Source organism: Podarcis muralis, chromosome 13 (assembly GCF_964188315.1).
Source record: "Podarcis muralis chromosome 13, rPodMur119.hap1.1, whole genome shotgun sequence".
Classification (NCBI taxonomy): Eukaryota; Metazoa; Chordata; class Lepidosauria; order Squamata; family Lacertidae; genus Podarcis; species Podarcis muralis.
This window is the reverse complement of record NC_135667.1, coordinates 801,493-828,621: the sequence shown is the minus strand read 5'-3', so window position 1 is coordinate 828,621 and position 27,129 is coordinate 801,493. Positions and strand designations below refer to the sequence as shown.

Genomic DNA, 27,129 nt, shown 5'->3' with positions numbered 1-27,129 from the left:
CAGCGTCAGAAACCGGCAAGGAGGCAGGAAATGGGGCCCAGGATGCCTGGGTTCTTTACGGGGTGGGGAGCTGGGGGTGTTTCTGATGCTGCAATTCGGGGGGGGGGGGGCTGAGTGGCATCCAGGGCCCTAATCCAAGGCAGGAGCAGTGGTGACTGGTGCCCACGGGGAATTGCAGCAAAAGACAACATGCACATGAATGACACTGTTTTCTTAAAAACGACATTTAAATGGTTCCTACTAGCACAGCTGGTAGGAACAGCCTATGGGCATGATTTTGCCCCCCTGTGCCACAGGCCCAGATCCTTTCCCACCACCCACTTCACCCCCTGGCATGCTACTCACTAGCAACTGGGCCCCTCAGGGGTGACATAGCAGTTTCCGTTCACACAGCTGAAGGGGTTGGGGTGCCAAACGCTGCAGTTAGAGACACACTGAAGGTTGCCACTGATGTTTCGTGCCACGTAAAATTGCTGGATGTTTTTTGCCACCACGGAGGTGTTCTTGCATTCAGCTGACAGATCTGGAAAGGGAAAGGAAGGACTCATTGGGGGCCCTGAATACCTCCCTTGTTCTTCCTTATCCTACTTTCTTCCCCACCAACTATGATGGCGACTGATGGCCCTAGGATTAGCCTCTGTGCATCTCATATGTGACTGCACATGCAGAATCCTGGCAACATCTGTACCATCCAGCGCTGCCACAAGGTGTACGGGGGTTCATAGCATTTGTTTGCATGTGGTGGTCATGTTTTCTTCCTCATACGGCGCCACCACCTCCATCCAGACAGCCCACTGCAACTCTTCAACATTAGGAGTGTGTTAAGCACACACCGACCCCCTCTCACACCCCAGTCCTCACCTTCAGGGCTCAGGGGCACTGGAGTCACACGAGATGCTCCTTCAGTAAACAAAAGCGAATCTGAAGGAGAGGGGGAAAGTAATGGTGAGGCTTATGTAAGGGAGAAATCATGGGAGGGGGAGCATCCAAGGGGAGGGACCTGTTCCCCCACCCACCAGCCATGTCTCCCTGCCACCAGAGTTGAAGGAAACACACTTCCTCTGCCACCCCTCCTATGTCCAACCAGCAACCTGACACTCATCTCAGTGTGGGCAAGCGTGAAGCAGTTGGGGCTGGTTGGTGTTACAGGGGCAGCTGCTGGTAACAGAGAGATGGGTCTGAACCCTCACCCCACAGCACGGATGGATAACACCAGGTTGCCTCTGATCAGGCATAAATAGGCGAAACTTGATCTGTTCCATATGGCAGTGAAATGGGAAGACTAGGGAGACATTGATTGGCACCCTTTTGGAAAATGTTCCTCTGTTCCTCACCATACAGGACAAACCCAGTAGGTGGCCTCAGATATGGCGTAGATGAAGTACATTCTATTCTTGATGCCTGCTTTTCTCTGGGTGATTTCAAAGGGGTAGCTCTGTCCCTAGTAAAACAGTGTACGGTAATTGTTTGGTTCAGGAGAGTGGGGGTGGGCTTGGACTCAGTGGAGCCGCTCAACTTATGCAGAGAGCTGGTACACCAGCCATCTCACAGCCTGTTTTTGGGTTACCGCATTGGGAGCCCCATCTGATACATGTTGACTCAGAGGTACATGCACTTGTGATGCTGGTGCAATTTACTCCCAACTAAGGAGGGACAGGATCACAACCCTTGGATGACTTCTGCTTCCTCATGACAGCCGATCTGAAGACATTTAATAAGAAGCCTTTCCTCCTACTCCATTAGATGAATGGGAATGTAGCGTTAAAGTCTGCAACATTCATGCCATCTTTTGGCTCCTTCAGCTGCCAGCCAGACCTTCCCACAAGAAGTGGCAGGTGCCTCCTCACCGTTGCCATTGGAAGTGGAATTCTTTTTCAGAGTCTGTTTGAGGTCCTTCATGGATTCATCGTAGGAAGCATTGAAGTCTGAGAAGTGAAGCTGCAGGAGCACCTCGTGGTCCACGATAACACTACCATTGCTGAGAAGAGGCAGCAGGAAAGAAGAGAGAGAAATCACTTAGCCACAACCCCAAAGGTGCCCTCAGCCAGCCTGATGTGCAGTCAATGATGGTAGTGGGGGCTGTCGCTTTAAGGGGCGTGGCCACTCACAGCTGGGGCCCAGGAAATTGCATGGCACCAAGCAGCACCCTCCCACCCATATTTGGTCCCCAGCTGTATCACTTCTGTGACTCACCTCAGCCGAATCACCTTTACACCCGTGTACCCAGGAATGTCCGCATAGAATATGTTCATCTGCAAGGAGAGAGAGGTCTCATCTCAGCTGCATGGACAGCAACAGTCGGAAGCACCAACCCACAGCAGGGTCTGCACAGAGGCAGCAGAGCAGCTGCTGTCTGCAAGCATCACCAGCCCTGTGTATCTACTCAGACAGGGTGTGGCTTTGAGATGTGTGTGAGCAGTCCTAGAATCATAGAATTGTGGAGTTGGAAGGGACCTGAAGGTCATTTGGTCCAATCCCTGTCATAGACGCATTTCCACAGCAGCAGAAACAAGAAGAAATTCTGTGTAGGGTATGAACCATCAGATCTAAGCTACATATTGCATATACTCATCTGATAGCTACATTTCCACATCTGGATATTTAGGTGTTCCAAAGGAAGGAAATCTGACTGTTTCCAGATGTGCTAAGCAGACAAATCTCTGTTAATGAAGTTTACCACAAAGGAATGGCACGTTAACGGGACCCAGACTCAAAAGTAACAATAGGTCTGCCTGGAAGTAATCATTTTCCTGAGTGGGCATCCTCTATGCACTCCCAACCACCCCTCACCTGTTCCACAAAGATCTTCACGAATGAATTGAAGTCACGCGAGCCGTAAATCGCCATCTCTGGGCTGAACTTCCGATTCTTCACTGTTACAGAGACATTGATTGTGGCCACAACAGTCACTGTGATCAGAAAGCACAGGAGTCATTAAACATGAAGGTACAGCCACAGTTTCAGATGTGAGGATAAGCACTTCAGGTGTCCATTGAGTCGCAGTGATCATGGAAACAACATGAATCACCTATGGATCCACACCAAGTGTACAGAGAAAGGGCATTGGTACAGGTTATGAAATACATGGGAATGTGCGTGTATCAGCTCAGTGTAGTTAGTCTACTCTTGCTGACTGGAACTCTCCAGGCCCTGAGGCAGGTGACATTCTTGTCCAGCTGCTGCTGCTGTCAGATGCTTTTTAAACTGCAGGTGTCAGGGTGATGCCACAGAAGCAACACACCATTTTGAAGCAAGCAAGTTGGCCATCTTTCCTTGAGAACCAGTTGAGGGTTCATCCACACTTCCATTTGCCTCTGCACTTTCCTTTGGAAAGCAGTTTTGTGCTGAATAGGAACAAATGGCAATTGGTTTTTCCACAAAGAGCAGGTTTCCCAGGGGAAAACAGTGTAGCAAAGGCAAAACTGCTCAGACCCATGTCTACTAAGCACAGGACAAGCGGAAAACCACACAGACCCAGGCTTCCTAGGCATGTGGACAAGCCTGAGTAGATTGTATATACACCTCCTAAAGATACAACCAGTTTTATACACGGTTGGTATGGAAGTCATCTGCATCCAGAAAAGGTAACATTCTATATCAAACCATGTCCATGGGGGGCTGGAATTTTCAAATCAGGCATTTTTCACAATCACGACTACACAACAGCCCAGTTGCATGGTGAAGGGAGCACAATGCTGCCATGCCCTTTATCTGTCTCCTGCCCCCCATCATGATCTTGTCAAAAGGGGTTGCAGCACTTAGGTAGCCCATCAAGAAACCCATCCACAAGGGTATTTTTTTCTTCTCCCCAGTCCTGCAAGCTGGATGCTTCTCCCAGTTAAGTTTGCACAGGTTTGCCACCTCAGGTAGCACTTGGGAAGTGTCTTCCCATTGTCTCTTTGGGGTGAAAAGACACCTTGTGAGGATGAACCTGTCAGATGTCTGTGCAGTTGCAGAATAATTTGCAGTGATAATGGGAACAACATGGATTGCCTTTGGATCCACATCAAAGAGTTCAGAGAAAGGGTGCTAACACAGGTGTGAAATGCACTGGAACCTGCGCACCTCAACTCAGTGTAGTCTACTCTGAGTGGCAATTACTCTCCAGGGCCTGAGGCAAACGAGGCTCTTGCTTATTGGCTGCTGCTTGTTGGCCTCTGTTTGTCTCCAGAGACAATGGCAAGTGCCTCTGGGGTGAAGTCTAACTGTGCATTAGCAGCACCAAAGCAAGCCTGGGCAGTATGTATGGAGGCTCTGGGTTGGCCAGACGACAAGATGCCCCGCCTCCCTCAGCCTCACTGATGTAGTCCAAAGGAAAGCAGAGCAATATGCTTGGCAATAGCTTGGCTGCAGGAGTTGCCAGGAGGAGGCGTAAGAGGCACCATCCAACCCTCTTAAGGACTCCGCTCTGGGTTTGCGTACGGTTTACTCCTCAGCCTTTTCTTCTTCCAAAGATCTCCCACAAGACAGCAGCATCCAGAAAAGCTGCCATTCTATCTCTTCCCACATCCATGGGGGCTGCAAACCTTTCCCTTCTTTCTCAGTGTTGAAAGAAACTTTAAATCTCACCATGGACAGAATTCCCTTTGCAAAGTGAGAGTGCAGGCAAGGTCCTCCAGATGTTGGGCCACAACTACTCATCCTCCCCTGCCATTGGCCATGTTTGCTGGGGGAGCTGGAAGCCCAAGAGAACAACATCTGGAGGGCACCAGGCTACAGAAGGCTGTCCTGGCCCTAGGCTTCCATGGAAAAATGGTCAGCATGACAGTGAAGCAAGATCACTCCCAAGAGTGGCAGGTGGTCATTGGACTAAGGGGGCTAGCCTAGTCCCCTAAATGGTCCCCTCGAGCCTCCTTTGCAAAGCCTGGGAAGCGTCTGCCCAGCTTAGGGAGGTAGGTGCAAGGCTCTGATGGGTCCAAGATCTGTCCTGTCATCTTCCCAAAGCCCATCTGGCTTTTGGAAGGAGGCAGGTGGCTCCAGCGTCCTGTCAGAGCCCTGGCACCTCCTTAGGAAGATTCTACCTGGCTTAGGGAGGGAGGCGTGATGCTCACGTCTGCAGTGTCAGGAGGTCACATGCGTTACATAGACCCCCCCCCAGGCCCACCCCTCACAAGCTAGGGCCTCTGGCCCTAACTGTTCCCCTATGAAAAATTTCACTGCATGATACTGAGTCGTCCAACAACACAAAACAAAGTCTAGAGCCTCAGAGCCATAGATACTGCCCACTCTTTTCAAAGGGAAAACTTGTGAGCAGGAAGTTTTGTACTAATAATGCTCAGACTTACCCACTTGGACTTCATTCTCTGCCTCTTCGCAACGTCGCCCAGTATAGGGAGATGGGCAGTGACAACGACCCCCAACAAGCACTCCTCCATTAAGGCACTTAAGAGGGACAACTGTGGTGGAAGGAGCTGAGCAAGAGGAAGACAACAGAGCATAACCAAAATTTAAGAACAAGTTTAAAAGGAGCCCTCATATATGACGATGATGTTGATGATCCAACCATTTATATGCTGTATCGCTTAATGGTGTTATTTCTAAGAAGTGTCCAGTGAGGGTTCAAGAGCGATACAAATGATCAATTAGATTTCATCAGAAAATCAAAAAGGGTTGCTTAAACTGCTTGCTGAAAACAACAAAGCCTTCACGGGTGCCTGAAGTTCACTAAAGAAGAGGTGTCAGCCAAGATGGAGTTCCACAGAATTGGGCCACAATTCTGAACACGCAGCTCCTGGGAGAAGGGTGAGCTGTGTGCCTGAGTCATGGGGGACCACTTAGAGCCACTCCTACAAAGATGGGAGTGATCTAACAACGCATCAAGCGGTATTGAAGAAATCCTGGACTCGCGTTAAGGCACCGAAACGTATGCACAGCACATGTAAACTGTTTAGCCCTGGAATACTGTGCTGGAAGAGAAACATCATTTCCATATGAATATATAGATACCTACCAGAGGAGCTTGTAATCTGTGAATGAGTCGATGTGTGTCCACGAGTACTGGTGGAAGGGGAAGATGTCTTTGTGGTGGTTATTTTCGTACTAGTATAAGCAGAAGGTGTTGTAGTTGCATTAGCAGAAGGTGTTGTAGTTGCATTAGCAGAAGGTGTTGTAGTTGCATTAGCAGAAGGTGTTGAAGTTGCATTAGCAGAAGGTGTTGAAGTTGCATTAGCAGAAGGTGTTGAAGTTGCATTAGCAGAAGGTGTTGTAGTTGCATTAGCAGAAGGTGTTGTAGTTGCATTAGCAGAAGGTGTTGAAGTTGCATTAGCAGAAGGTGTTGTAGTTGCATTAGCAGAAGGTGTTGTAGTTGCATTAGCAGAAGGTGTTGAAATTGCATTAGCAGAAGGTGTTGTAGTTGCATTAGCAGAAGGTGTTGTAGTTGCATTAGCAGAAGGTGTTGTAGTTGCATTAGCAGAAGGTGTTGAAGTTGCATTAGCAGAAGGTGTTGTAGTTGCATTAGCAGAAGGTGTTGTAGTTGCATTAGCAGAAGGTGTTGTAGTTGCATTAGCAGAAGGTGTTGTAGTTGCATTAGCAGAAGGTGTTGTAGTTGCATTAGCAGAAGGTGTTGTAGTTGCATTAGCAGAAGGTGTTGTAGTTGCATTAGCAGAAGGTGTTGTAGTTGCATTAGCAGAAGGTGTTGAAGTTGCATAAGCAGAAGGTGTTGAAGTTGCATAAGTAGATGGTGTTGTTTTCAAATTTGTAGAAATGGATGTTTCACTTGTTGTGCTTGGCATCTCCCTAGAACGGATAGGAAACAAATTGTATTGGACTATTTTATAAAAATGCATATAACTATTCACCACTGGTAGTGCTTATTGGACCCGCCTATGGGGAAGTGTTGACCCCACGTCTCCACTCCCTCCTTCACCCCCTGGCATGCTACTCACTGGCATTTGGGCCCCTCAGAGGTGATGTGGCACTTTCCATTCACACAGTGGAATGGGTGGGGGTTCCAAGCACTGCAATTAGAGACACAATGAAGTGTGTTGTTGATGACCCGCGCCACATAATATGGCTGGAGGTTGTGCGCCACCACTGAGGCATTCTTGCATTCATCCGACAGATCTAGGAATGGAAAAGGAGAGAGTAGGGTCAGCAATGGAAGAATGCAAATGTCTCACAACACCACATACATGGGACTAGGAGAACAAAAGAGGAACTTGGCTGCTGGATCATCATCATCATCATCAAAAGGTAAAGGGACCCCTGACCATTAGGTCCAGTCGTGACCGACTCTGGGGTTGCGACGCACATCTCGCTTTATTGTCCAAGGGAGCCAGTGTACAGCTTCTGGGTCATGTGGCAGCATGACTAAGCCACTTCTGGCAAACCAGAGCAGCGCACGGAAACGCCGTTTACCTTCCCGCCGGAGCGGTACCTATTTATCTACTTGCACTTTGACGTGCTTTCAAACTGCTATGTTGGCAGGAGCAGTGGCCAAGCAACGGGAGCTCACCCCGTCGCAGGGATTCAAACCGCTGACCTTCTGATTAGCAAGTCCTAGGCTCTGTGGTTTAACCCACAGCGCCACCTGCGTCCTATCATCATATATATATATATATGTATGTATATATAGGTAAAGGTACCCCTGCCTATATGGGCCAGTCTTGCCAGACTCTAGGGTTGTGTGCTCATCTCACTCTATAGGCCGGGAGCCAGTGCTGTCCGGAGACACTTCCGGGTCACGTGGCCAGCGTGACAAGCTGCATCTGGCGAGCCAGCACAGCACACGGAACGCCGTTTACCTTCCCGCTGGTAAGCGGTCCCTATTTACTACTTGCACCCGAAGGTGCTTTCGAACTGCTAGGTTGGCAGGCGCTGGGACCGAACGACGGGAGCGCACCCCGCCGTGGGGATTCGAACCGCCGACCTTTCGATCGGCAAGTCCTAGGCGCTGAGGCTTTAACCCACAGCGCCACCCGCGTCCCTGGTATGTGTGTGTGTGTGTGTGTGTATATATATATATATATATATATATATATATATATATATATATCCCACACACTAATCCCCTCTCACACACCAATCCTCACCTTTAGGACTCAGGGGCACTGCGGTCACACGAGATGCTCCTTCAGTAAAGCACAGCTTATCTAAAGCAGAGGGGGGAAGAAAAGGTGAGGCTTCTGAAAGGAAGAAATCACAGGGAGGGACATCCATGGGGAGGGACCTCTTCTTCAACTCCCGCCCCCACTTGTCATGACTCCCTGCCACCAAGGTTGAAGGAAGCACACCTCTTCTGACAGGAAGCAACCTGATATTCATCTCCATGTGGGCATGGGAAAATCAGCTGGGGTCGTTAGATGTTGCAGGAGAGCTACTGGGGTATCAGAGAAGGGTTTTCACCCTCACTCCTCAGCATGGATAGATAACACTAGGTGGCCTCATTACTGAAGCTCATTCTATTCTTGATTCCTGTTTTTCTCTGGAGTGAAATTGGCAGGCTGGGAAGACCTTGATTTCATTCCATTTTGGACAATAAGCTTTCGTACAGTTTCGTCTTGCTCAATCTCAAAGGGATACCTCTGTTCCTAGTGAAACAACGTCATTGTTTGGACCAAGGGAGTTGGGGTGTCCTTGGACAGTGGAGCTGCTCAGATTCTGCAGAGAGGTGGCTCACCGGCCGCCTCACAGCCTCCCTTTGGGCTCCCAGTGTGGCTGGTAACCCCAGGCTTAACTCCTGGCTACCACCTTGGTAACCCCATCCTATGCATGTTGACTCAGGAGTACATGCACTTGTGATGCTGGTGCAATTTACTCCCAAATAAGGAGGGACAGAATCACAACCATTGGAGGACTTCTGCTTTCTCATGCCAGCCAGACCTTCCCATGAGAAGTGGCAGGCGCCCCCTCACCTTTGTCATTGGAAGTGCAATTATGTTGCAAGGTCTGTTTGAGGTCCTTCACGGATTCATCGTAGGAAGCATTGAAGTCTGAGAAGTGAAGCTGCAGGAGCACCTCGTGGTCCACAATAACACTACCATTGCTGAGAAGAGGCAGCAGGAAGGAAGAGGGAGAAATCACTTAGCCACAACCCCAAAGGTGCCCTCAGCCAGCCTGATATGAGGTCAATGATGGTAGTGGGGACTGTTGCTTAAAGGGCGTGGCCACTCACAGCAGGGGGGCCAGGCATGGCACCAAGCAGCACCCTCCCTCCCATACTTGGTCCCCAGCTGTATCACTTCTGTGACTCACCTCAGCCGAATGACCTTTACACCTGTGTACCCAGGAATGTCCGCATAGAGGATGTTCATCTGCAAGGAGAGAGAGGTCTCATCTCAGCTGCATGGACAGCAACAGTCGGAAGCACCAACCCCCAGCAGGGTCTGCACAGAGGCAGCAGAGCAGCTGCTGTCTGCAAGCATCACCAGCCCTGTGTATCTACTCAGACAGAGTGTGGCTTTGAGATGTGTGTGAGTAGTCCTAGAATCATAGAATTGTGGAGTTGGAAGGGACCTGAGGGTTATTGGGTCCAGTCCCTGCACTGCAGGAATTTCCACGGCAGCAGAAACAACAAAAAACTCCACATGTAAACTAGTTTGTTGATCTGAGAAATACTAAACCCCCCACCCAAGCCGATTCTGGGTCCCTCCTGTGTCCTGAGTAGGGCCTCTCTATCCTGCTGTGCTCCTTTACCTCCTCCACCCTTCCAACACTACTTTGGGGTATCTCCTGTGCTGGGCATGGCTAGTCGGTGGCCCTCCCCCAGCTGTTCTTGGACTCCAGTTCCCAGCAGGCAGCCTGGCCAAAGGGATGGGATGATTATAAAGGCTGGAAGATGACCTTTGCCACTTTAACATTGGTCTTTCAAAAGTGACAATTAGGAAGACGGTTCCTGATGTGTGTATTAGGGTTTGAACCATCAGTTCTGAGCTACAAATTACAGAAACAGCTTTCTATACTCATCTGATGGCTCCATTTCTGAAGCTGGATATCCAGGTATTTCAAATGAGGGAAACCTGACTGTGTTTCCAAACTTGCTGTGAATGAGCTTCACCACTGAGGAATGGAGTATGAATGGGGCCTGGACTCAGAAGTTGCCAAAGGGTTCGGGTTTGGGTGTGGGTATTTTGGGGGGTGTCATCTCTCTGTGCACTCCCAGCCACCCCTCACCTGTTCCTCAAAGATCTTCACGAATGTCTTGAAGACAGAAGAGCTGGAATTCGCCATTTCTGGGCTGAACTTCCGATTCTTCACTGTTACAGAGACATTGATTGTGGCCACAACAGTCACTGTGATCAGAAAGCACAGGAGACATTAAACATGAAGGTACAGCCACAGTTTCAGATGTGAGGATAAGCACTTCAGGTGTCCATTGAGTCACAGGAGAATTGCAGAGATCATGGAAACAACATGAATCACCTATGGATCCACACCAAGTGTGCAGAGAAAGGGCACTGGTACAGGGTGTGAAATACATGGTAATGTGCGCGTATCAGCTCAGTGTAGTCTACTCTTGCTGACAGGAACTCTCCAGGCCCTGAGGCAGGTGACATTCTTGAGGCCAGAGTGGTCCCCCAGATTGGTGCCCTTCAGGTGTCATTGGGCTGCAATTACAAATCTTCCCTGGCCATTGGCCACGCTCACTGAGTCAGATGGGAGGACAGCCATGTCTGGAGAGCACAATATTATGGAAGGCTGGCTTGGGCACTCGTGTCTCAAGACTTCAACAGAGAAACACTCAGGTCATCAAAGAAGCAAGATCACTCCCCGGAAATGACCGGCAGAATCCGAGACCAGAAGAAGAAGAAGATTGGAAGAAATTTAAAGGCTATTTACAGAAACACTGCAAAATCAATGAATGTTAGAATGATGTTGGATTGAAGTTAAGCGGTTTTTAGTAGCAATGTTATAAAGGAATATGTAAAATGGTTTGTTAACAGGTGATAATATAAAGCTATAATATATTAAGATAAAAGATTAAGATAAAATCAAAGAGGGAAAGGATTTGCTGAATTTACTAATTGAACTGGAATACAAAAAAGGGAGGTTTGAGGAGGTCAGGGAAACAAGCAAATGAAAGATAAGATTTGGAAAAATTGATCTGTTTTTAACTGTTTTTACTTTGTATTTTCTTTTTTCTTTTTTTTTTTTCTTTTTTATGTAAAACGTTGAAACTTTAATAAATATCTTTAAAAAAGAAGAAGAAGAAGCAAGATCACTCCCAACAATGCGTAACTCAAAGTTTGAAGCGCAGGACCACAAATATTGCCCACCTAGAAAATTACTACACATACCCGGACATTCCTGAGCTTTTGTTTTCAAAGGAAGAGCCAGAGGGCGGGAGGCGTGTACTAATAATGCTCAGACTTACCCACTTGGATTTCATTCTTTGCCTCTTCACATCGCTGCCCAGTATAGGGAGATGGGCAGTGACAAAGACCTTCATCAAGCACTCCTCCATTAAGGCATCCGAGAGGGACAACTGTGGTGGAAGGAGCTGAGGAAGAGGAAGAGAACAGAACATTAACAATATTCAAGAACAAGCCGACAAAAGAGTCCTCATATCAGAATCCAACAATATATATACTGTACCGCTTAAAGCGATGATTTCTAAGAAGTGTCCAGTGAGGGTTGAAGAGAAATACAATTGATAGAATCAATTAGATTTCATCAGAAAACCAAAAAGTGTTGCCTAAACTGCTTGCTGAAAACAACAAAGCCTCTGTGGGTGCCTGAAGTTCAGTCAAGAAGAGGTCTCAGCCAAAAGGGAGTTCCACAGAACTGGGCCACAATTGTGAACACACAGCTCATGGGGGGGGGGTGACCTGTGTCCCTGAGTCATGGGGAACCAGTTAGAGCCACTCCCACAAAGACGGGAGTGATCTAACAGGGATATAACGCATCAAACAGTATTGAAGATATCCTAGACTCAAGTTGTTAAAGGCCTTGTAAAGCAATACAATAACGTTGTAGTTGGCCCAGTATGGGCGGCATGTGTAAACTGTTAAGCACTAGAATACTGTACTGGGAGATAAACATCATTTCCATATGATTACACAGATACTTACCAGATGAACTTGTAAGCTGTGAATTAGTCGATGTGCGTCCATGAGTAGTGGTGGAAGGTGAAGATGCCTCGGAGGTCGATATTTTCATAGTAGTATAAGCAAAAGGCGTTGATGTAGTGGGCAACAGTGTTGGGGTCATTTCTGATATGCTAGTAGTAGAGTGTGTGGTTATGGACTCAGCGATGGATGCAGATGATAACGTATTGGAAGTGCTTTGAGCTACAGTAGTGCTTGATGATAGGCTGTGTGCAGTTGTCTCTGAAGGCTCAGGACTAGATATAGAAGGGGTCTTGGATGGAGTAGGTGTTGTAGTCTCACTAGTTGTGGTTGGAGTTTCAGAAGTCACCTCACTGGAGGAGGCAGAGAATGTTATCTGAGAAGACACCTCTGTTGTATATGGTTGTTCAGTGGTGGAAGAACTAGACATCACTGTGTACTCAGATGAGGTGCCTTGCGGTGTAGTCTGTTTCACATGCTCAGTTTGTGTGTTTGTGCTTGAAGATAGGGTGGTTGCAGTTGTCTCCGAATGCTCAGGACTGGATGTAGAAGGGGTCTTAGATGGAATAGGTGCTGTAGTCTCACTGGTTGTGGTTGTAGTTTTGGAAGTCAACTCACCAGAGGGGACAGACAATGTTATCTGAGAAGACACCTCTGTTGTGGATGGTTGTTCAGTGGTGGAAGAACTAGACATCACTGTGTACTCAGATGAGGTCCCTTCTGAGGTAGTCTGCTTCACATGCTCAGTGGGTGTGTTTGTGCTTGTGGATAGGCTGGGTCCAGTTGTCTCAGAAGGCTCTAGACTGGATATGAAAGTGGTTCTGGATGGAGTAGGTGTTGTAGTCTCACTTCTTGTAGTAGTAGTTGCAGTAGTCACCTCACTGGGGGAGGCAGAGAATGTTAACTGAGAAGACATCTCTGTTGTGGATGGTTGTTCAGTGGCGGAAGAACTAGACTTCACTGTGTGCTCAGATGAGGTCCCTTGTGGTGTAGTCTGCTTCATGTGCTCAGTAGGTGGGTGGGTGTTTGAAGATAAGAAGGGTGAAGTTGTTTCAGAAGGCTCAGGACTGGATGTAAAAGGTGTCATGGAAGGAGTAGGTGTTGCAGTCTCACTAGTTGTGGTTGTAGTTTCAGAAGTGACCTCACCAGAGGGGACTGACAATGTTGACTGGGAGGAAAGCTGTTTTGTGGATGGTTGCTCAGTGGTGGAAGAACTAGACATCACTGTGTACTCAGATGAGGTTCCTTGTGGTGTAGTCTCCTTCAAGTGCTCAGTGGGTGTGTTTGTGCTTGAAGACAGGGTAGGTGCAGTTGTCTCGGAAGCCTCAGAACGAGAAATAAAAGTTGTCATGGATGGAGTAGGTGTTGTACTCTCACTTGTAGTGCTTGTAATTTCAGAGGTCAACTCACTGGAGGAGACAGACAATGTTGACTGAGAAAACAGCTGTGTTGTGGGTGGTTGCTCAGTGGTGGAAGAACTAGACATCACTGTGTACTCAGATGAGGTTCCTTGGGGTGTAGTCTCCTTCAAGTGCTCAGTAGGTGGGTGGGTGTTTGAAGATAAGAAGGGTGAAGTTGTTTCAGAAGGCTCAGGACTGGATGTAAAAGGTGTCATGGAAGGAGTAGGTGTTGCAGTCTCACTAGTTGTGGTTGTAGTTTCAGAAGTGACCTCACCAGAGGGGACTGACAATGTTGACTGGGAGGAAAGCTGTTTTGTGGATGGTTGCTCAGTGGTGGAAGAACTAGACATCACTGTGTACTCAGATGAGGTTCCTTGTGGTGTAGTCTCCTTCAAGTGCTCAGTGGGTGTGTTTGTGCTTGAAGACAGGGTAGGTGCAGTTGTCTCGGAAGCCTCAGAATGAGAAATAAAAGTTGTCATGGATGGAGTAGGTGTTGTACTCTCACTTGTAGTGCTTGTAATTTCAGAGGTAAACTCACTGGAGGAGACAGACAATGTTGACTGAGAAAACAGCTGTGTTGTGGAAGAACTAGACATCACTGTGTACTCAGATGAGGTTCCTTGTGGTGTTGTCTGCTCCACGTGCTCAGTGGGTGTGTTTGTGCTTGAAGACAGGAAAGGTGCAGTTGTCTCAGAAGCCTCAGGACTGGATGTAGAAGGGGTTGTGGATGGAATAGGTGTTGTAGTCTCACTAGTTGTGGTTGGAGTTTCAGAAGTCACCTCCATGGAGGAGGCAGAGAATGTTATCTGAGAAGACATCTCTAGTGTGGATGGTTGTTCAGTGGTGGAAGAACTAGACATCACTGTGTACTCAGATGAGGTCCCTTCTGAGGTAGTCTGCTTCATGTGCTCAGTGGGTGTGTTTGAGCTTGATGATAGGCTGGGTGCAGTTGTCTCAGAAGGCTCAGGACTGGAGGTGAAAGGGGTCTTGGAGGGAGTAGATGTTGTGGTCTCACTAGTTGTGGTTGGAGTTTCAGAGGCCACCTCAATGGAGGAGGTAGTGAATGTTGACTGAGAAAACAGCGGTGTTGTGGGTGGTTCCTCAGTGGTGGAAGAACTAGGCATCACTGTGTACTCAGATGAGGTTTCTTGTGGTGTAGTCTGCTCCACATGCTCAGTGGGTGTGTTTGTGCTTGAAGACAAAGTAGCTGCAGTTGTCTCAGAAGGCTCAGGAATGGATGTAGAAGGGGTCGTGGATGGAGTAGGTGTTGTAATCTCACTCATTGTGGTTGTAGTTTCGGAAGTCAACTCACCAGAGGGGACTGACAATGTTATCTGAGAAGACACCTCTGTTGTGGATGGTTGTTCAGTGGGGGAAGAACTAGACTTCACTGTGTACTCAGATGAGGTCCCTTCTGAGGTAGTCTGCTTCACATGCTCAGTGGGTGTGTTTGTGCTTGTGGATAGGCTGGGTGCAGTTCTCTCAGAAGGCTCTAGACTGGATATAGAAGTGGTTCGGGATGGAGTAGGTGTTGTAGTCTCACTTCTTGTAGTAGTAGTTGCAGTAGTCACCTCACTGGTGGAGGCAGAGAATGTTAACTGAGAAAACATATCTGTTATGGATGGTTGTTCAGTGGTGGAAGAACTAGACATCACTGTGTACTCAGATGAGGTCCCTTCTGAGGTAGTCTGCTTCACATGCTCAGTGGGTGTGTTAGTGCTTGAAGATAGGCTGGGTGCAGTTGTCTCAGAAGGCTCCATGCTGGATATAGAAGTGGTTCTGGATGGAGTAGGTGTTGTAGTCTCACCACTTGTAACTGTAGTTTCAGTACTATGCTCACTGGAGGTGGTAGTGAATGTGGAGTGAGAAAAAAGCTGTTTTGTGGATGGTTGTTCAGTGGTGGAAGAACTAGGCATCACTGTGTACTCAGATGAGGTTTCTTGTGGTGTAGTCTGCTCCACATGCTCAGTGGGTGTGTTTGTGCTTGAAGATAGGCTGGGTGCAGTTGTCTCAGAAGGCTCTAGACTGGATATAGAAGTACTTCTGGATGGAGTAGATGTTGTGGTCTCACTAGTTGTGGTTGGAGTTTCAGAGGTCACCTCAATGGAGGAGGTAGTGAATGTTGACTGAGAAAACAGCGGTGTTGTGGGTGGTTCCTCAGTGGTGGAAGAACTAGGCATCACTGTGTACTCAGATGAGGTTTCTTGTGGTGTAGTCTGCTCCACATGCTCAGTGGGTGTGTTTGTGCTTGAAGACAAAGTAGCTGCAGTTGTCTCAGAAGGCTCAGGAATGGATGTAGAAGGGGTCGTGGATGGAGTAGGTGTTGTAATCTCACTCATTGTGGTTGTAGTTTCGGAAGTCAACTCACCAGAGGGGACTGACAATGTTATCTGAGAAGACACCTCTGTTGTGGATGGTTGTTCAGTGGGGGAAGAACTAGACTTCACTGTGTACTCAGATGAGGTCCCTTCTGAGGTAGTCTGCTTCACATGCTCAGTGGGTGTGTTAGTGCTTGAAGATAGGCTGGGTGCAGTTGTCTCAGAAGGCTCCATGCTGGATATAGAAGTGGTTCTGGATGGAGTAGGTGTTGTAGTCTCACCACTTGTAACTGTAGTTTCAGCACTATGCTCACTGGAGGTGGTAGTGAATATGGAGTGAGAAAAAAGCTGTTTTGTGGATGGTTGTTCAGTGGTGGAAGAACTAGAGATCACTGTGTACTCAGATGAGGTCCCTTCTGAGGTAGTCTGCTTCACATGCTCAGTGGGTGTGTTAGTGCTTGAAGATAGGCTGGGTGCAGTTGTCTCAGAAGGCTCTAGACTGGATATAGAAGTAGTTCTGGAGGGAGTAGATGTTGTGGTCTCACTAGTTGTGGTTGGAGTTTCAGAGGTCACCTCAATGGAGGAGGTAGCGAATGTTGACTGAGAAAACAGCTGTGTTGTGGGTGGTTCCTCAGTGGTAGAAGAACTAGGCATCACTGTGTACTCAGATGAGGTTTCTTGTGGTGTACTCTGCTTCACATGCTCAGTGGGTGTGTTAGTGCTTGAAGATAGGCTGGGTCCAGTTGTCTCAGAAGGCTCTAGACTGGATATAGAAGTGGTTCTGGATGGAGTAGGTGTTGTAGTCTCACTTCTTGTAGTAGTAGTTGCAGTAGTCACCTCACTGGGGGAGGCAGAGAATGTTAACTGAGAAGACATCTCTGTTGTGGATGGTTGTTCAGTGGTGGAAGAACTAGACATCACTGTGTACTCAGATGAGGTCCCTTGTGGTGTAGTCTGCTTCATGTGCTCAGTGGGTGTGTTTGGGCTTGAAGATAGGCTGGGTGCAGTTGTCTCAGAAGGCTCCATGCTGGATATAGAAGTGGTTCTGGATGGAGTAGGTGTTGTAGTCTCACCACTTGTAACTGTAGTTTCAGTACTATGCTCACTGGAGGTGGTAGTGAATGTGGAGTGAGAAAACAGCTGTTTTGTGGATGGTTGTTCAGTGGTGGAAGAACTAGAGATCACTGTGTACTCAGATGAGGTTTCTTGTGGTGTACTCTGCTTCACATGCTCAATGGGTGTGTTAGTGCTTGAAGACAGGGTAGGTGCAGTTGTCTCAGAAGGCTCTAGACTGGATATAGAAGTAGTTCTGGAGGGAGTAGATGTTGTGGTCTCACTAGTTGTGGTTGGAGTTTCAGAGGCCACCTCAATGGAGGAGGTAGGGAATGTTGACTGTGAAAACAGCTGTGTTGTGGGTGGTTCCTCAGTGGTGGAAGAACTAGACATCACTGTGTACTCAGATGAGGTCCCTTCTGAGGTAGTCTGCTTCATGTGCTCAGTGGGTGTGTTTGAGCTTGACAATAGGCTGGGTGCAGTTGTCTCAGAAGGCTCAGGACTGGAGGTGAAAGGGGTCTTGGAGGGAGTAGGTGTTGTGGTCTCACTAGTTGTGGTTGGAGTTTCAGAGGTCACCTCAATGGAGGAGGTAGCGAATGTTGACTGAGAAAACAGCTGTGTTGTGGGTGGTTCCTCAGTGGTGGAAGAACTAGGCATCACTGTGTACTCAGATGAGGTTTCTTGTGGTGTAGTCTGCTCCACATGCTCAGTGGGTGTGTTTGTGCTTGAAGACAAAGTAGCTGCAGTTGTCTCAGAAGGCTCAGGACTGGATGTAGAAGGGGTCTTAGATGGAATAGGTGCTGTACTCTCACTCGTTGTGGTTGTAGTTTCGGAAGTCAACTCACCAGAGGGGACTGACAATGTTATCTGAGAAGACACCTCTGTTGTGGATGGTTGTTCAGTGGTGGAAGAACTAGAGATCACTGTGTACTCGGATGAGGTCCCTTCTGAGGTAGTCTGCTTCACATGCTCAGTGGGTGTGTTTGTGCTTGTGGATAGGCTGGGTCCAGTTGTCTCAGAAGGCTCTAGACTGGATATAGAAGTGGTTCTGGATGGAGTAGGTGTTGTAGTCTCACTTCTTGTAGTAGTAGTTGCAGTAGTCACCTCACTGGGGGAGGCAGAGAATGTTAACTGAGAAGACATCTCTGTTGTGGATGGTTGTTCAGTGGTGGAAGAACTAGACATCACTGTGTACTCAGATGAGGTCCCTTGTGGTGTAGTCTGCTTCATGTGCTCAGTGGGTGTGTTTGGTCTTGAAGATAGGCTGGGTGCAGTTGTCTCAGAAGGCTCCACACTGGATATATAAGTGGTTCTGGATGGAGTAGGTGTTGTAGTCTCATTAGTTGTGGTTGGAGTTTCAGAGGTCACCTCAACAGAGGAGGTAGAGAATGTTGACTGAGAAAGCAGCTGTGTTGTGGGTGGTTGCTCAGTGGCGGAGGAAATAGACTTCCCTGTGTATTCAGATGAGGTCCCTTGTGGTGTACTCTGCTTCTCATGCTCAGTGGGTGTGTTTGTTCTTGTGGATAGGCTGGGTGCAGTTGTCTCAGATGTGGTTCTGGATGGAGTAGGTGTTGTAGTCTCACTCCTTGTGGTTGTAGTTTCAGAAGTGGTGGATATTTTCGTAGTAGTATAAGCAGAAGGTGTTGTAGTTGCATAAGTAGATGGTGTTGTTTTCAAATTTGTAGAAATGGATGTTTCACTTGTTGTGCTTGGCATCTCCCTAGAACGCAAAGGAAACAAATTGTATTGGACTATTTTATAAAAATGCATATAACTATTCACCACAGATAGTTCTTATTGGACCCGCCTACGGGGAAGAGTTGACCGCATGTCTCCTCTCCCTCCTTCATCCCCGGCATGCTACTCACCGGCATTTGGGCCCCTCAGAGGTGATGTGGCACTTTCCATTCACACAGTGGAATGGGTGGGGGTTCCAAGCACTGCAATTAGAGACACAATGAAGTGTGTTGTTGATGATCCGTGCCACATAATATGGCTGGAGGTTGTGCGCCACCACTGAGGCATTCTTGCATTCATCCGACAGATCTAGGAATGGAAAAGGAGAGAGTAGGGTCAGCAAAGGAAAAATGCAAATGTCTCACAACACCACATGCATGGGACTAGGAGAACAAAAGAGGATCTTGGCTGCTGGATCATCATCATCATCATCATCAAAAGGTAAAGGTAAAGGGACCCCTGACCATTAGATCCAGTCGTGGCCGACTCTGGGGTTGCGGAGCTCATCTCGCTTTACTGGCTGAGGGAGCCGGCGTACAGCTTCCGGGTCATGTGGCCAGCAGGACTAAGCCACTTCTGGAGAACCAGAGCAGCGCACGGAAACGCCCTTTACCTTCCCACCAGAGTGGTACCTATTTATCTACTTGCACGTTGACTGCTTTCGGACTGCTATGTTGGCAGGAGCTGGGACCGAACAACAGCAGCTCACCCTGTTGCAGGGATTCAAACCGCCAACCTTCTGATCAGCAAGTCCTAGGCTCTGTGGTTTAACCCACAGCGCCACCCGCATCTCATCATCATCATATATATATATATATTTATATCCCACACACTAATCCCCTCTCACACACCAATCCTCACCTTTAGGACTCAGGGGCACTGCGGTCACATGAGATGCTCCTTCAGTAAAGCACAGCTTATCTAAAGCAGAGGGGGGAAGAAAAGGTGAGGCTTCTGAAAGGAAGAAATCACAGGGAGGGACATCCATGGGGAGGGACCTCTTCTTCAACTCCCGCCCCCACTTGTCATGACTCCCTGCCACCAAGGTTGAAGGAAGCACACCTCTTCTGACAGGAAGCAACCTGATATTCATCTCCATGTCGGCATGGGAAAATCAGCTGGGGTCAGTTGATGTTACAGCACTGCTGCTGGGATAACAGAGAAGGGTTTGCACCCTCACTCCTCAGCATGGATAGATAACACTAGGTGGCCTCATTACTGAAGCTCATTCTATTCTTGATTCCTGTTTTTCTCTGGAGTGAAATTGGCAGGCTGGGAAGACCTTGTTTTCATTCCATTTTGGACAATAAGCTTTCGTACAGTTTCGTCTTGCTCAATCTCAAAGGGATACCTCTGTTCCTAGTGAAACAACGTCATTGTTTGGACCAAGGGAGTTGGGGTGTTCTTGGACAGTGGAGCTGCTCAGATTCTGCAGAGAGGTGGCTCACCGGCCGCCTCACAGCCTCCCTTTGGGCTCCCAGTGTGGCTGGTAACCCCAGGCTTAACTCCTGGCTACCACCTTGGTAACCCCATCCTATGCATGTTGACTCAGGAGTACATGCACTTGTGATGCTGGTGCAATTTACTCCCAAATAAGGAGGGACAGAATCACAACCATTGGAGGACTTCTGCTTTCTCATGCCAGCCAGACCTTCCCATGAGAAGTGGCAGGCGCATCCCCACCTTTGTCATTGGAAGTGCAATTCTTTTGCAAGGTCTGTGTGAGGTCCTTCACGGATTCATCGTAGGAAGCATTGAAGTCTGAGAAGTGAAGCTGCAGGAGCACCTCGTGGTCCACGATAACACTACCATTGCTGAGAAGAGGCAGCAGGAAAGAAGAGAGAGAAATCACTTAGCCACAACCCCAAAGGTGCCCTCAGCCAGCCTGATGTGAGGTCAATGATGGTAGTGGGGGCTGTCGCTTTAAGGGGCGTGGTCACTCACAGCAGGGGGCCCAGGAAATTGCATGGCACCAAGCAGCACCCTCCCTCCCATACTTGGCCCCCAGCTGTATCACTTCTGCGACTCACCTCAGCCGAATCACCTTTACACCTGTGTACCCAGGAATGTCCGCATAGAGGATGTCCATCTGCAAGGAGAGAGAGGTCTCATCTCAGCTGCATGGACAGCAACAGTCGGAAGCACCAACCCCCAGCAGGTTCTGCACATTGGCAGCAGAGCAGCTGCTGTCTGCAAGCATCACCAGCCCTGTGTATCTACTCAGACAGAGCGTGGCTTTGAGGTGTGTGTGAGCAGTCCTAGAATCATAGAATTGTGGAGTTGGAAGGGACCTGAGGATTATTGGGTCCAAATCCTGCAATGCAGGAATTTCCACGGCAGAAGCAGCAACAAAAAACTCTACATGTACAAGATACTAGTTTGTTGATCTGAGAAATACTAAATCCCCCATCCCAGCCGATTCTGGGTCCCTCCTGTGTGCTGTGTAGGGCCTCTCTATCCTGCTGTGCTCCTTTAACTCCTCCACCCTTCCAACACACCTTTGGGGTATCTCCTGTGCTGGGCATGGCTAGTCGGGGGCCCTCCCCCAGCTGTTCTTGGACTCCAGTTCCCAGCAGGCAGCCTGGCCAAAGGGATGGGATGATTATAGAGGCTGGAAGATTACCTTTGCCACTTTAACATTGGTCTTTCAAAAGTGACAATTAGGAAGACGGTTCCTGATGTGTGTATTAGGGTTTGAACCATCAGTTCTGAGCTACAAATTACAGAAACAGCTTTCTATACTCATCTGATGGCTCCATTTCTGAAGCTGGATATCCAGGTATGTCAAATGAGGGAAACCTGACTGTGTTTCCAGACTTGCTGTGAATGAACTTCACCACTGAGGAATGGAGTATGAATGGGGCCTGGACTCAGAAGTTGCCAAAGGGTTCGGGTTTGGGTGTGGGTATTTTGGGGGGTGTCATCTCTCTGTGCACTCCCAGCCACCCCTCACCTGTTCCTCAAAGATCTTCACGAATGTCTTGAAGACAGAAGAGCTGGAATTCGCCATTTCTGGGCTGAACGTCTGATTCTTCACTGTTACAGAGACATTGATTGTGGCCACAACAGTCACTGTGATCAGAAAGCACAGGAGTCATTAAACATGAAGGTACAGCCACAGTTTCAGATGTGAGGATAAGCACTTCAGGTGTCCATTGAGTCACAGGAGAATTGCAGAGATCATGGAAACAACATGAATCACCTATGGATCCACACCAAAGTGTGCAGAGAAAGGGCGCTGGTACAGGGTGTGAAATACATGGGAATGTGCGCGTATCAGCTCAGTGTAGTCTACTCTTTCTGACACGAACTCTCCAGGCCCTGAGGCAGGTGATATTCTTGTCCAGCTGCTGTTGCTCCTGCTGGTGTCAGAAGCTTTTTAAACCGCAGGTGTCAGGGTGATGCCACAGAACTAACACACCACTTTGAAGCAAGAAAGTTGGCCATCTTTCCTTGAGAACCAGTTGAGGGTTCATCCACACTTCCATTTGCCTCTGCACTTTCCTGGGGAAAGCAGTTTTTTGCTGAATAGGAACAAATGGCAATTGGTTTTTCCACAAAGAGCAGGTTTCCCAGGGGAAAACAGTGTAGCAAAGGCAAAACTGCTCAGACCCATGTCTACTAAGCACAGGACAAGCGGAAAACCACACAGACCCAGGCTTCCTAGGCATGCGGACAAGCCTGAGTAGATTGTATATACGCCTCCTAAAGATACAACCAGTTTTATACAAGGTTGGTATCGAAGTCATCTGCATCCAGAAAAGGTAACGTTCTATATCAAGCCATGTCGATGGGTGGCTGGAATTTTTCACTTCTTTCTCAGTATTCAGAGACACTTTCAGTCTCTTCATGGGCCAACTACCCTTCACAAGAGTGACAGTGCAAGCAAGTTGAGGTCAGAGGGGTCCCCCAACTTGGTGCCCTTCAGGTCTTGATCGGGCCACAACTTCAAATCCTCCCTGCCCATTGGCCACTCTAACTGAGGCAGATGGGAGGACAGCCATGTCTGGAGAGCACAATGTTAGGGAAGGCTGGCTTGGGCACTCGTGTCTCAAGACTTCAACGGAGAAACACGCAGGTCATCAAAGAAGCAAGATTACTCCCAGCAATGTGAAACACACACTTTGAATCAGCAGGGCCACAAATGTTGCCCACCTAGAAAATTGCTAGACATATCCAGACATTCTTGAGCTTTTGTTTTCAAAGGAAGAACCAGAGGGCAGGAGCCGTGTACTAATAATACTCAGACTTACCCACTTGGATTTCATTCTTTGCCTCTTCACATCGCTGCCCAGTATAGGGAGACGGGCAGTGACAATGACCTTCATCAAGCACTCCTCCATTAAGACACCTGAGAGGCACAACTGTGGTGGAAGAAGCTGAGCAAGAGGAAGAGAACAGAACATTAACAATATTCAAGAATAAGCCCACAAAAGAGCCCTCATATCAGAAACCAACAATAAATATACTATACTGCTTAAAGCGATTATTTCTAAGAAGTGTCCAGTGAAGGTTCAAGAGAAATACAATTGATAGAATCAATTAGATTTCATCAGAAAATCAAAAAGTGTTGCCTAAATTTCTTACTGAAAACAACAAAGCTTTCACGGGTGCCTGAAGTTCAGTCAAGAAGAGGTCTCAGCCAAAAGGGAGTTCCACAGAATTGGGCCACAATTCTGAACACACAGCTCATGGGGGGGGGGGGTGACCTGTGTCCCTGAGTCATGGGGAACCACGAAGAGCCACTCCCACAAAGTCGGGAGTGATCTAACAGGGATATAACGCATCAAACCGTATTGAAGATATCCTAGACTCAAGTTGTTAAAGGCCTTGTAAAGCAATACAATAACGTTGTAGTTGGCCCAGTATGGGCAGCATGTGTAAACTCTTAAGCACTGGAATACTGTACTGGGAGATAAACATCATTTCCATATGATTACACAGATACTTACCAGATGAAGTTGTAAGCTGTGAATTAGTCGATGTGCGTCCATGAGTAGTGGTGGAAACAGAAGATGCCTTGCTGGTGGAGAATGAAAGTGTAGACTGAGAAAACAGGTGTTTTGTGGATGGTTGTTCAGTGGTGGAAGAACTGGACACCACTGTGTACTCAGAGGAGGTCCCGTGTGGTGTAGTGTGCTTCAGGGGTTCAGTGGGTGTGTTAGTTCTTGTGGAAAAGCTGGGTGCAGTTGTCTTTGAAGGCTCAGGACTGGATGTAGAAGGGGTCGTGGATGGAGTAGGTGTTATAGTCTCACTAGTTGTTGCTGGAGTTTCAGAAGTCACTTCACGGGAGGAGGCAGAGAATGTTTTGTGAGAAGACACCTCTGTTGTGGATGGTTGTTCAGTGGTGGAAGAACTAGACATCACTGACAATGATATCTGAGAAGACACCTCTGTTGTGAATGGTTCTTCAGTGGTGGAAGAACTAGACATCACTGTGTACTCAGGTGAGGTCCCTTGTGGTGTAGTCTGCTTCATGTGCTCAGTGGGTGTGTTTGTTCTTGTGGAAAAGCTGGGTGCAGTTGTCTTTGAAGGCTCAGGACTGGATGTAGAAGGGGTTGTGGATGGAGTAGGTGTTGTAGTCTCATTAGTTGTTGATGGAGTTTCAGAAGTCACTTCACTGGAGGAGGCAGAGAAGGTTTTGTGAGAAGACACCTCTGTTGTGGATGCTTGTTCAGTGGTGGAAGAATTAGACACCACTGTGGACTCAGAGGAGATCCCGTGTGGTGTAGTCTGCTTCAGGTGTTCACTGGGTGTGTTTGTTCTTGTGGATAGACTTGGTGCATTTGTCTTTGAAGGACTGGATGTAAAAGGGGTCGTGGATGGAGTGGGTGTTGTAGTCTCATTAGTTGTTGCTGTAGTTTCAGAAGTCACTTCACTGGAGGAGGCAGAGAAGGTTTTGTGAGAAGACACTTCTGTTGTGGATGGTTGTTCAGTGGTGGAAGAATTAGACACCACTGTGGACTCAGAGGAGGTCCCATGTGGTGTAGTCTGCCTCAGGTGTTCAGTGGGTGTGTTTGTTCTTGTGGATAGACTGGGTGCAGTTGTCTCTGAAGGCTCAGGACTGGATGTAGAAGGGGTCGTGGATGGAGTAGGTGTTGTAGTCTCACTAGTTGTTGATGGAGTTTCAGAAGTCACTTCACGGGAGGAGGCAGAGAATGTTTTGTGAGAAGACACCTCTGTTGTGGATGGTTGTTCAGTGGTGGAAGAACTAGACATCACTGACAATGTTATCTGAGAAGACACCTCTGTTGTGAATGGTTCTTCAGTGGTGGAAGAACTAGACATCACTGTGTACTCAGGTGAGGTCCCTTGTGGTGTAGTCTGCTTCATGTGCTCAGTGGGTGTGTTTGTTCTTGTGGAAAAGCTGGGTGCAGTTGTCTTTAAAGGCTCAGGACTGGATGTAGAAGGGGTCGTGGATGGAGTAGGTGTTGTAGTCTCACTAGTTGTTGCTGGAGTTTCAATACTATGCTCACTGGAGGAGGCAGAGAATGTTTTGTGAGACGACACCTCTGTTGTGGATGCTTGTTCAGTGGTGGAAGAATTAGACACCACTGTGTACTCAGAGGAGGTCCCTTCTGAGGTAGTCTGCTTCAGGTGTTCAGTGGGTGTGTTTGTTCTTGTGGATAGACTGGGTGTAGTTGTCTTTGAAGGCTCAGGACTGGATGTAGAAGGGGTTGTGGATGGAGTAGGTGTTGTAGTCTCATTAGTTGTTGATGGAGTTTCAGAAGTCACTTCACTGGAGGAGGCAGAGAAGGTTTTGTGAGAAGATACCTCTGTTGTGGATGGTTGTTCAGTGGTGGAAGAATTAGACACCACTGTGTACTCAGGGGAGGTCCCTTCTGAGGTAGTCTGCTTCAGGTGTTCAGTGGGTGTGTTTGTTCTTGTGAATAGGCTGGGTGCAGTTGTCTTTGAAGGCTCAGGACTGGATGTAGAAGGGGTCGTGGATGGAGTAGGTGTTGTAGTCTCACTAGTTGTTGCTGGAGTTTCAATACTATGCTCACTGGAGGAGGCAGAGAATGTTTTGTGAGACGACACCTCTGTTGTGGATGCTTGTTCAGTGGTGGAAGAATGAGACACCACTGTGTACTCAGAGGAGGTCCCCTGTGGTGTAGTCTGCTTCACATGCTCAGTGGGTGTGTTAGTGCTTGAAGACAGGCTGGGTGCAGTCATCTCTGAATGCTCAGGACTGGATATAGAAGAGGTCTTGGATGGAGTAGGTGTTGTGGTCTCACTAGCTGTGGCTGGAGTTTCAGAAGTCACCTCAATAGAGGATGCAGAGAATGTCATTTGAGAAGACATCTCTATTGTGGATGGTTGTTCAGTGGTGGAAGAACTAGACCTCACTGTGTACTCAGGGGAGGTCCCATGTGGTGTAGTAAGCTTCAGGTGTTCAGTGGGTGTGTTTGTTCTTGTGAATAGGCTGGTTGCAGTTGTCTTTGAAGGCTCAGGACTGGATGTAGAAGGGGTCGTGGATGGAGTAGGTATTGTAGTCTCACTAGTTGTTGCTGGAGTTTCAATACTATGTTCACGGGAGGAGGCAGAGAATGTTTTGTGAGAAGACACTTCTCTTGTGGATGGTGGTTCAGTGGTGGTAGAATTAGACACCACTGTGTACTCAGACGAGGTCCTGTGTGGTGTAGTCTGCCTCAGGTGTTCAGTGGGTGTGTTTGTTCTTGTGGATAGACTGGGTGTAGTTGTCTTTGAAGGCTCAGGACTGGATGTAGAAGGGGTTGTGGATGGAGTAGGTGTTGTAGTCTCATTAGTTGTTGATGGAGTTTCAGAAGTCACTTCACTGGAGGAGGCAGAGAAGGTTTTGTGAGAAGACACCTCTGTTGTGGATGGTTGTTCAGTGGTGGAAGAATTAGACACCACTGTGGACTCAGAGGAGATCCCGTGTGGTGTAGTCTGCTTCAGGTGTTCAGTGGGTGTGTTTGTTCTTGTGGATAGACTGGGTGCATTTGTCTTTGAAGGACTGGATGTAAAAGGGGTCGTGGATGGAGTGGGTGTTGTAGTCTCATTAGTTGTTGCTGTAGTTTCAGAAGTCACTTCACTGGAGGAGGCAGAGAAGGTTTTGTGAGAAGACACTTCTGTTGTGGATCGTTGTTCAGTGGTGGAAGAATTAGACACCACTGTGGACTCAGAGGAGGTCCCATGTGGTGTAGTCTGCCTCAGGTGTTCAGTGGGTGTGTTTGTTCTTGTGGATAGACTGGGTGCAGTTGTCTCTGAAGGCTCAGGACTGGATGTAGAAGGGGTCGTGGATGGAGTAGGTGTTGTAGTCTCACTAGTTGTTGATGGAGTTTCAGAAGTCACTTCACTGGAGGAGGCAGAGAAGGTTTTGTGAGAAGATACCTCTGTTGTGGATGGTTGTTTAGTGGTGGAAGAATGAGACAACACTGTGTACTCAGAGGAGGTCTCCTGTGGTGTAGTCTGCTTCACATGCTCAGTGGGTGTGTTAGTGCTTGAAGACAGGCTGGGTGCAGTCATCTCTGAATGCTCAGGACTGGATATAGAAGAGGTCTTGGATGGAGTAGGTGTTGTGGTCTCACTAGCTGTGGCTGGAGTTTCAGAAGTCACCTCAATAGAGGATGCAGAGAATGTCATTTGAGAAGACAT

General features: G+C 48.0%; 3 protein-coding genes across 4 annotated transcripts in view; all 3 read right to left on the bottom strand.

Moving 5' to 3' along the window:
* LOC114583636 (uncharacterized) overlaps positions 1 to 22,883 on the bottom strand; it is a 26,775-nt gene extending 3,892 nt beyond the window's left edge. The window contains exons 1-13 of the mRNA XM_077916711.1: positions 22,767 to 22,883; positions 21,467 to 21,585; positions 20,544 to 20,602; positions 8,853 to 8,983; positions 8,031 to 8,090; positions 6,885 to 7,062; positions 5,951 to 6,735; positions 5,286 to 5,411; positions 2,791 to 2,909; positions 2,194 to 2,252; positions 1,848 to 1,978; positions 862 to 921; positions 346 to 523 (exon numbers count right to left, since the gene is read on the bottom strand). Of these exons, the coding sequence (XP_077772837.1) occupies positions 346 to 523; positions 862 to 921; positions 1,848 to 1,978; positions 2,194 to 2,252; positions 2,791 to 2,909; positions 5,286 to 5,411; positions 5,951 to 6,735; positions 6,885 to 7,062; positions 8,031 to 8,090; positions 8,853 to 8,983; positions 20,544 to 20,602; positions 21,467 to 21,523 (1,943 nt within the window). The 5' untranslated portion in view covers positions 21,524 to 21,585; positions 22,767 to 22,883. The remainder of the gene's footprint in view (positions 1 to 345; positions 524 to 861; positions 922 to 1,847; positions 1,979 to 2,193; positions 2,253 to 2,790; positions 2,910 to 5,285; positions 5,412 to 5,950; positions 6,736 to 6,884; positions 7,063 to 8,030; positions 8,091 to 8,852; positions 8,984 to 20,543; positions 20,603 to 21,466; positions 21,586 to 22,766) is intronic.
* On the bottom strand, positions 9,127 to 16,480 carry LOC144325037 (uncharacterized). Of its 2 annotated transcripts, none has more exons than XM_077916709.1 (4): positions 12,009 to 16,480; positions 11,312 to 11,437; positions 10,111 to 10,229; positions 9,127 to 9,251 (listed from the first exon to the last, which is right to left on the bottom strand). In XM_077916709.1, the coding sequence occupies exons 1-4, from the start codon at positions 16,375 to 16,377 to the stop codon at positions 9,189 to 9,191; spliced, it is 4,677 nt and encodes a 1,558-aa protein (XP_077772835.1). In that variant the 5' UTR covers positions 16,378 to 16,480; the 3' UTR covers positions 9,127 to 9,188. The 2 variants fall into 2 exon arrangements, with proteins under 2 accessions (XP_077772835.1, XP_077772836.1); XM_077916710.1 differs by having other exon boundaries at positions 12,624 to 16,480.
* On the bottom strand, positions 22,565 to 27,129 carry LOC144325212 (uncharacterized). Its single transcript, XM_077917799.1, has 3 exons — positions 26,389 to 27,129; positions 22,767 to 22,892; positions 22,565 to 22,570 (listed from the first exon to the last, which is right to left on the bottom strand). Exons 1-3 carry the CDS (start codon positions 27,127 to 27,129, stop codon positions 22,565 to 22,567), a joined length of 873 nt encoding a protein of 290 aa, XP_077773925.1.